General features: G+C 36.0%; 1 protein-coding gene across 1 annotated transcript; it reads right to left on the bottom strand.

Moving 5' to 3' along the window:
- Window positions 1–2,777: 2,777 nt before the first annotated feature.
- Window positions 2,778–7,047, bottom strand: LOC144961327 (flavin-containing monooxygenase 5-like; the record flags this gene model as incomplete). The annotated part of the gene is made up of 5 exons (XM_078894564.1): window positions 7,043–7,047; window positions 6,213–6,321; window positions 4,851–5,000; window positions 3,895–4,080; window positions 2,778–2,911 (listed from the first exon to the last, which is right to left on the bottom strand). Coding segments are annotated over exons 1-5 (584 nt in total), but the record flags the coding sequence as incomplete, so codon positions are not given.
- Between the last annotated feature and the right edge of the window lie 3,369 nt (window positions 7,048–10,416).

Here is a 10,416-nt window from a genome sequence, read left to right as displayed (position 1 = left end):
GGAGGTGTTTGGTTGGGGGGTGGGGGTTTTTGGGGGGGTTTTTTTGTTTTTTTGTTGTTGTTTTTTTGTAACAACGTAAAAATTTAAAAAAGGCCAAAAACAGCCCAAAAAAGGTAAATTTCGGTAAAAGTAATAGACAAAAACCCAGGATTGCAAAGGGGCCCCAAGAAATATCCCCCAAGGGTTAATTGCTAAAAAATTTGGAAAAAGGGGTTTTCAGTATTTTCCTTGGGTTGGCACCCCCCACTTGGTGGTCCTTTAGTGGGCCATTGGAAAGGGCCCAAACATGCCCAAAAGGCGAGGCTGGTGAGTGAAATAATTATAAAAAGAACTGGGGGAACTAAAATAAAAACTGGGAAACAAAAAAAAATCTAGTAAAAACCCACCAAAAATAACATGATTTAAGCCCAAAGGGTGGAAAAAAAAAACATAAAGCAGTTTTTTTTTTTTTCCTTTTTTTAAAATTTTAATAAAATAAAGAAAAACCCCCTTTACTTAAAAAAAAAAAAAACCCCCGAGCCTTTTTTATAAAGCAAAAACCAATATATGTGCTCATAAACGAAAATTTTTTAGAAATTCCCTAGCCTACAGCAACACTTAAAAAAAGTCAGGCAAAAAAAACAAATTTTTTTTTTTTTACCCCGAAAAAAACGCTGTTAAAAAACCCAAAGGAACTCATTTTTAAAAAACCTTTAGTACAGGGGAGAAAAAATTGGTGAGAAAAGAGCCTTTTTTTTTCCAAAAAAAACTCAATAGGGGAAAGACTTGGCGAAGGGGTAGCGTCCCTTTTATTGGGGACCCTCACCCAAAAAAGTCTGTGAAAAAGGGCCCCCCCGGCGGAAAAGTTATTAAAGAGAGAACGTCCCCTTTTTGGGGGGTTTGGTTTGGGGGGCGCACGGGGTTTTTTCTTTTCCCCCTCCCCCGCTTTTTTCCCGGGGAAAGCGGCTTGAGACACTTCAAAACCCAAACGGGCCCTTCTCTCTGTTTAAAGGGGCCCTTTAATCAAGGGGCGCACTTTTTTTTCCCCTAAAATCCCCATTCCCCCAAATTTTGCACTACTCAGAGCAGTAACCCTTTAACCGTGACCTACCCCCGTCCACCTGAGAGTGTCATAACCCCCCAAAAAACCACAAAAACTGCACTAATAAAAATAATAAAAAATAATAATAATAATAATAATAATAAAAAATAATTAAAAAATAATAATAATAATAATAAAAAATAATAATAATAAAAAAATAATAATAATAATAATTTAAAAATAACAATAATAATAATAATAATAATAAAAAAAAATAATAATAATAAAAAATAATAAAATAAATAATATTTTTTTTTAAAATTTTCCCCAAAAAAGGGAATTTGTCATTTTGGTTTTCACATTTATAAAAAAAACAATATTGACATAGACACCTCCCACAAAAAGGGGCCCCCATTTGCATAGTATTATCGAAAAAAAAAAAAAAAAACAAAAAAAAAAAAAAAAAAAAAAAAAAAAAAACATTAAAAAAACAACAACACCATCATCATCATCCTCGTCATCATCATAATCATAAAAATCATCCCCTCATCATCATCATCTCATCACCATCTTCATCAACATATCATCATCATCCCTCATCATCATCAAACATCACAACAACCTTCCTAATACTGTAAAAAACAAAAAAAAAAATCTGCCTGAGGTTATTTTTTACATGCGTACTCTACTGTATTTTCCCATTCTCTATGGCACGTGACTTTATGATTCATTACAGGCAAATTTTTCCCATCTAGATAATAAAAAGAAATGGAGGGGAGCAGATAAAAAAAGTTCTAGAGGACAATAAACAACAAAAATTTTTTGGTAAGGGAGTTAAACCCACTTGGGAAAAGTGGTGGATGGCATTGATTATAGAGCATCTCTCTCTCTTGGCCAGGCGGAGTTGCTGTAACAGTCTGAATCTGGGTTCCTGCCCATTGCCAAAATTTTTAATTTCTTTATTCTCTCTTCTTCTTCTTCTTCTTCTTCTTCTTCTTCTTTCTTCTCTTCTTCTTCTCTTCTTCTTCTTCTTCTTCTTCTTCTTCTTCTTCGTCTTGTGGAAACCTCCAATATTGTCGAGGATCACTCCACAGTTTCCTCTTCTGGCACTTTTCTACTACTCACTCCATTTCTTGTATTAACACTGAATTGAATTGAATTGAATTGAATAAATTATTTATTGTTGGTAAAACCACATATATGGCATACATCTTTTATACATAACAACTACTAATAACAATGACAACAAAATAATAAAAGTAATAAGTTGAAAATAACGATGTATATTTTCTTAATAAAATCTGATTTAAAATCAGTAAGTCCTTTAACTTTAAGGCTTTTCACCGATATAAGAATTTTTTAAAAAAGTACTTTGCACATAAATTAAATAATATATATTATACATAAAAATTGACATGTCTCACTGTTTCATTAAATGTGACCCATCGTCTCAAAACGGTATTATGTCAGAACGAACCAGATGCATAGAAGCCGAATTTAATGTTAAACTGGTCAAAAATATAAATCGTTGGCTAAAAGATGGTATCCATTCTCCAAAATAAAACATACAAACTCAACACAAGTCTGATATTTCTGGCTATAAGTTCAATTTTCAACACCTTAACCAACCCGACTTAATACCGTTTTGAGGCAAAGGGTCACAAATATGAATACCAAATAATAAAAAAAATAACGTAAGTCATAAATGCCTGTTCCACTCAGTATTCTGAATGAGTTTCACTAGACTATGCCTTACCGCCAAGCTAATGTGGGATGTGAGAATATGTCGGGCTTTGCTCCAATAAAACTGGCAATTTCATCAGTATACACGATGGGGTCCTTCTGGATCGTGTGACGACCAGATTTGTAGTATCTCTCCTTTGATTCTTGCTGTGGGCGAAAGAGTTGAATGGTTATATCATCAGTAGCACACTGTATAGTCACCTGGAACAACTACAAAAGACGTCTAACTTCTACATCATGGCACACGACAGAAGGGCTTGAGCTCAGGTGGTCGCTGGTTTGGAAGTATGATGGTTATATCATGATTATTATTATCTTTCTGCAGGGTCCCAATGGGCAGTTTTGTTCCGTAAAATTAAAATACATCAACATGCTGTGATGCCTTTACAGTTAAGAGCATTCCAGTGTTTCTAGTTTTTAAAGAATGATTAGCTCTCACCAAATATTCTCTCATCGATGTAAGGTAAAAAATTTTAACATACACATTATATTTAGAAAAAAACTTTTATTATTGTTTTGGTAGGCACATCTTTTTGGGATTTTTACTTTCCAGCATTCCATCAATATTAATACTTAACTTAGCATTTAGCTTTAAGAACACAGTATATTTTATTTGATTAATATTGGACATACTGTTTGTTTTTTGTTTTTTTTTTGTTGTTTAATGGTCACAGAAGAGTAAGCGATGTTTTTCCACCACACGTTCTCTTTATCTTCTTCACTGGGTTTCACTTGATCTTTTTCTGGATGTATCGTTTAGTATCCACTTTTGATTTTTTTTATCTATAATAATCATCCATACCAAATGACTTGAGTTTTAAAAATTTATTCTAGGTTACTTTAAACAGGCCTGTCTAGTACGACAAAAAATTCGTAGAAATACGAATTTTTGGCTCCCGCTACAGAACTGCATTTGCCTCTTTGACTCAATAAGTCTAGTTGAGAAGGAAAATTTAGTTCCTTAGAACCATCTAAATTATTCAGGAATTTGAACCGTTTTTGGATCATGCTGAGGGCAAATTGTTTATTTCTAAAGCTATCTAAAGTGAATTTTTTTTTCCTTTGGAAACGACGAATTTTTGTAATTTCAAGTTGGTAGCTCTGCTTTAAAGGAGAATAAATCAACGTACCAGATCCTGCTTGATGTCCATCTCCATGTCCGTCTTGCTGGGCAATCTGACTTGACCTTTGCATAAAGCAGAAAACCATCTGGCCTGAATCTCAGACATGGTCAAAAGACCGCCTGATGCCGGCTGAACAAAACCAATGAATGCCAGACTGGGCCCGATGTTGGGGGCAAACACATTCTTGTATAGCTAGAGAGAAAATAACACATTTTGTCTTGATAACTAAATAGAAATTAACACATTTTTGTCTTAATATCTAAATGTAAAAAAACAACACGTTTTTAAAATAAAATAAAGAAAAAAATAACATATCGTGAGGAAGGCGAAAGAGAAAGTCACAGATTTTTGTATGGATAACTGCAGAGATAATAACGCATTTTCGAAAAGATAACTAAAGAGAAAATAACACATCTTGGTATAGACAACTAAAGTAAAAATAGCACACACTGAATTATGGACTTGATTTAATGTTGTTGTTGTCATGGATGTTACTTTGCATGGGTTTAAGAGTATTTCCATTACAACAACGAGCCCATATCAATTCGGGTTGTCAGACCTGCAAATAAGTATACATCAGTGAGAGTAAATTTGTCTGCTGGAATCCACGCATTCTTTGTCTGGTATCCACTTATAATGTGGTGCAGCTATTTGGTCTTCGGGTATGACACTCGCCTTCAGGTCCGAAGGTCCTGGGTTTGTCCCGTTCTAAGCGGTGCATAGCTGAGTCCTTGGAAAAGGCTCTTTACTCACAGTCTCTCACTGTACTCAGGAGTAAAATGAGTACCTGGCTGTTAACAGCGTTGTCTCTGTTGGAAAAAATGTTTAACAACGCTTAACAATCTTCACGTTTCGCCCTACATGTTAAGCGTTGTTGTTGGCTTGGACCCCTTGTAAAGCGCTTTGTGCATGCTTAGCGGAAGTTGCGTTATTCAAATGCCCGTTGTATTGAGAACACTCACCCTTATTTCATTGGTTTCCTCTGTAAAAATGTTACTCAAAATGGACTGGGATAGGAACGGTAAGTTGACCTTGTAGCCAGTACAATAGATTATCTTATCAAAGTCGGCCGATGACCCATTCACAAAGTGGACTGTGCTTCCTTCGATTTTCTGAAGAGATATAGAAGGAACGAAACTGACGTCACTCAACTCTTTGTTATTATTGTTTTTAGCCGCCAGCCATTTTTTATGAGTAGTTTTCACTAAATGGTATGAATCAGACTATAAATGTTGAAAGAGTTACATATAGTTTTGTTTACTAATACGTCATAACCATCTGGTAGATGTATGTTGTGATTTTTTTTAAAATTAAATGCAATACATCGATACAAATATATACGATTTCGATGGGGAAAAGATTGATATCCAAATAAATTTTTTTTTTTTAAATCATATCATTTTAAAACATTGTTACTGATTTTATGATTAAAAAAGAATGAGGAAATCTGTAAAAATCAAAAAAAAATATTGTTTGAAGGGTTATGGGGTGTTTCTCCATTTTCCCCTTCCTTATCAAATTGGACTAAATATTACTTACTTGTAAAGCGCTTTGAGCATGTTTAGTGGATATTACGTTATACAAATCCTCCTGTTTTGAATGTTGTATATTATTATGGTACTTTTATGATAGAATGTAGTACATGTTCAATGGTCTAAATATTGCTTAAAAGCTTGATACCATCTGGTAGGTTGTTCCATTAAAGGAACGTGATAAGATGACAATTAACATTTGATAGAATGACCTTGGCCTAGCTCAGGATCAAGCGCAGCACGACTGCAACAGACTGCTTGGATATTCCAGTCTTCTTTTGGAATAGACTTCAAAGAAAAAAATTACCTTTTGGGATGAAAAAGGGAATTTTATCAGGGTTGACAACTTGGCGTTTTGAATGCCAAATTCCAACAGCTTGGCGTTTTTAGAAGTTGTTTGGCATAGAAATTTGGGTTTGGCATTTTGGCATTCTGTAGGCAATTTTTTTTGTTGAAATCACTTAATTATACCTATGTGGTGGACAAATTTACACCAATTTCACAAAATAAACAAATTTTCACCCTTAAATTTGCAAGTTAAATTGAGACACTAACTCATGGCCGCAGGATACCAAAATCAAGATTTTATTTTTGTGTGCAATTTAGCAGATAAAAGGATCCGTAGAAAATTTTAGCTTTTTTTTTCAGACCAGTTGGCATTTTGCCATGACTTTTTTGGCTGAATTTTATCATTTTTCTTAAATTTTTACATTTATTTCTGTTTTGTTTATTTGTTTGTTTTGTTTTGTTTTTGTCTTTGTTTTTTGGCTATGTTATTTATAAAGTCATTACCGTGATGTTGGGAGCAATTCTGATATTCTGTCTTTGTAAATGATGAATCAGGGTTGGAGATACAGTGGGCTGAGTCTGCATAATCTTCATCTTTGGGTTCAAACCCCATCTGATTGAGAGGAAAAAAAAAGTATGCACAGTCTTAATTTTTTTTTTCTTCTTCTGAGAATTCAACTGATAATCCACCATTGTTTCAATACGGGAATATCGACGTGTACTTATTTGCAGGTCTGATAACCCAAAATGTTATGGCCTCATTGTTGTTGTGGAAATACTCAATGCAAAATATTATCCATTACAACAATGTTAAATTAGGCCCATAATTGGGTTCAACAGTCGTGACATCACTTCCTCCGTAATGGCACATAGTAACTGGTTCTAAACTATCGGAACAATGGCGGATGCCATTATCTCCATCACCACCCTGATGAATTATTTCTCCAACGAGTATAAAAGTGTATCCAAAGGAGTTAAACATTATAAATCTGATCATGTTTTGACTTTTATACATTCTGATCACATGACATGTGAAAAAGTTCTAGCCAGCATGAAGAATAAAAAATTCCGATTTTCTTTGTTTAGAACCAAGCTGCTGGTTGCTGGGCGGACGTGACATCAGACTATTGAATCCTATTACGTTCGGCTATCAGACCTGATAATTTGTTCATGTCGGGTATTATAGTAAACTAGATGACCTGTCATGGTGGGCTGATATTTTGGTATTTTTATATTTCTTGTAGGTTTTTTCTACCTTGTCCGGCACTGTTCCATAGCATCTATTTAGATTTCTAAACATACTTAAGTCACATTCCAATGATTTTTTCCCTTACCCCATCAGTGATAACTTGAACTTTTATATAGCACAATATCCACTGAACGTGCTCAAAGCACTTAACAAGGGGTCCCTGGCCAACAACAACACATAACATGCAGAATGAGACATGATGCCTGTTAGGCGATATTACAATTTTTCCGACAGAGACAAACACTGTTAACGGCCAGGTACTCATTTTACATCTGAGTATGGTGAGAGAATGTGAGTAAATAGCTTTTTCCAAGGATTCAACTATGCGCTGACCGAAGCTCGAACCTAGGACCTTCCAATCCAAAAGCAAGTGTCATACCACAAGACCACATAGCCGCACATAAACTCACATGAGTTTTGATTTCATGATGAACATGCAGCTATTTGGTCTTGTGGTACGACACTCAATTTTGGATTGGAAGATCCAAGTTTCGAGTCCCGTTCTGAGTGGCGCATTGTTGAGTCATTGTAAAAGTCTCTTTATTCGTATTCTCTCATCAGACTAAGGTGAAAAATGAGTATCCGGCCAATAACAGCTTTGTCTCTGTCAGAAAAAAATTTCAAAAACACCAAAAAGGAATCATGTCCCATCTTATATGTTAAAGGTTGCTGTTGAGTTGGGTTCCCTTGCAAAGCATTTTGAGCATGTTTAGTGGATTTTGTGCTACATAAATGCACACGTTTCTGTTTGTTTTTTTTTCCCCTTTTTCAAAATTGTTTTTTCTTAAATCGTCAATCTGAATAATAAAATTTTTTACTTTTTTCTAAACTCTTAAAAGCAAAAAAAAGGGAAAAACTGACAAAGAGATAGAAGAAATTTACTCCAGAACTTAAGACGTAATTAAAAACGATGACCATGAACAATTCACGCCGTTCTAAGCAGGGACCTCAAACAAAACGATGACCATGAACAATTCACGCCGTTCTAAGCAGGGACCTCAAACAAAACGATGACCATGAACAATTCACGCCGTTCTAAGCAGGGACCTCAAACAAAACGATGACCATGAACAATTCACGCCGTTCTAAGCAGGGACCTCAAACAAAACGATGACCATGAACAATTCACGCCGTTCTAAGCAGGGACCTCAAACAAAAACGATGACCATGAACAATTCACGCCGTTCTAAGCAGGGACCTCAAAAAAAACGATGACCATGAACAATTCACGCCGTTCTAAGAAGGGACCTCAAACACATTCAAAGTCAAAGTTAACATAAAATAGATTTCACTGAAGACCTTCTATACTAAGGAATGTAGCTATGTGGTCTAGTGGTAGACACTCGCTTTCGGATCAGAAGGCACTGGGTTCGAGTCTCACTCAGTGCATAGTTGAGTCCTTGGAGAAGGCTCTTTACTCACATTCTCTCACCGTACTCAGCATTGTCTCTGTCCGAAAAAAAATGTAATATCGCCCTTAACAGGTGTCATGTCCTGTCCTACATGTTAAATGTTGCTGTGGCCAGGGAACCCTTGTAAAGCGCTTTAAGCATGTTCAGTGGATATTGCGCTATATAAAAGCAAATATTTTCTTCTTTTTTTTTAAAGATCTATGGCAGAAGACAGTGAAAGGTGGAGAGATCTCACACTCAAGATGGAAGTAGTGACCAAGGCATCGCAAGTCAAATTATAACAACAAGAGATGAAGTGAGTAGGAAGACAATAGATAATAAAATTCACGGCGGTGATGGGGGGTTTTAACCCGCGACCTTACTGGTACGACAACTCCGCCTGGCCGGGGAGAGCGTGACTCTACCGTATGAGCTATCCACGATCAAATTATAGCTGGACCCAAACTTTTAACTACAATTTCCTTAAAACTGGCTTCCTAAAAACTAAACCTCTCTCTCTCTCTCTCTCTCTCTCTCTCTCCCCTCTCTCTCTCTCTCTCTCTCTCTCTCCCTCCTCACCTCTCCCTCTCTTCTCTCTCTCTCTCTCTCTCTATCTCTCTCTCCCCTCTCTCTCTCCCTCCCTCCTCTCTTCTCTCTCTCTCTTCTCTCTCTCTCTCTCTCTCTCTCTCTCTCTCTTTTTTTTCGTCCTCCAGAGCCCTGAAACCCGGTTTATATGGTTTTTTATTGTGAAACGAACAATAGAATTGCTTGCTCCCCCTTTTTATGGGAAACCCTCTATCCAAAAATTTTCCCCCAGATCTAACAGATCCAGCAAATTTAATCATGCTGGGGGGACAGAAGGGTCTGTAAAAAATCTCTACTTCATTTGGAATAATCACGTCCCCCTTTTGTGTGAACCGAGGCTCTACAACAAGATCGGGACAATATTTTTGTGGACATATTGTCTGATATGATGTGTATTCAATAAAATGATACTGATATCGACTAAGCCCCGCCCAATTTTGAAATTTCCCCAATTTTATTGTTTTTTTTTTGTAGACATGGTCAAAAAAAAAAAATCTCATTTAAATGAAATCAAATGTGTTATCATTAAACATCAAAGTCAGTCAAATTCAAGGGGGGGCCTTTCCCAAAAGCTCTAAATCCCCAGATTCTTTTTTTTTAAAAATGTTTTTTTTTTTAAAATCTCCCCTCCCAAAACCCTCAGAACATTATAAAAAAATTTTCCCCTCCCAAACCCCCCAATAGAACATTTTAAAAAAAAAACTGGGGGGTGGAGGAGCTTTCGGAAAACCTCCCCTTTAATGATCATTACGGGGAGAGTTTAGTATATTAGTAGTTATTATGAAACTTTCAAATCTTCCTTGGAGATCCTTTTAATATTTTCATGAGAGTTTCCATCAGCAATTCCTGGGAATAGGTAGAAGGAAAAAGGTTCTGTTTGCATCAGGTCAGTGGGATAGCCAAACACGTAGTTGGTTTTATCCAGGCACCCGATCGTACTTATGTATTCAATGGGGCACTGAAAGAGAGGAAAAATAATGGTAATTTCTGTTTTCAAAAAAAATCAACGATTTTTGTTTCTTTAAATTTTCTTCATTCTCTCTCTTCTCCTCTCTCTCCTCTCTCTCTCTCTCTCTCCACCCCCCCCCCCCCCCCCCACACACCCACACACACCCCCAGTCTCAAAAAAATACAACAGTGACCTCCTATCTTTCGATGCCCTTCCCCAAATATGTGACTCACCGTCTCTAAACGGGATTATGTCGGGGTGACTTGGGTGCAAAAAATTAATTTATTGACAAAAACATGAACTTGGGTTTGGGTTTGCTTGTTATTTACAGGATGAAGACAATTTCTCAAGCAAAAGCTCAAAAATTGGTATTTCTTTCAATTTAATTCTAAAGTCACTTTTCGGGGTCCAAATTTTATTGACTAATCCGTTTGAGAGAAGGGTCACATATTTAAGACCGTTTTTGGTTGACCATTTTAAAAAGATGTATTGAAACTTTACAGACAAGTAGAAAAAAAAATACAAGAAAAAAAA

This window comes from Berghia stephanieae, unplaced genomic scaffold (assembly GCF_034508935.2).
Source record: "Berghia stephanieae isolate SIO BIC M18660-M18661 unplaced genomic scaffold, UCSD_Bste_1.3 scaffold2167, whole genome shotgun sequence".
In the NCBI taxonomy this organism is placed as follows: Eukaryota; Metazoa; Mollusca; class Gastropoda; order Nudibranchia; family Aeolidiidae; genus Berghia; species Berghia stephanieae.
Note: the sequence above shows the minus strand (reverse complement) of the source record. Positions and strands in the feature narration are given on the sequence as shown.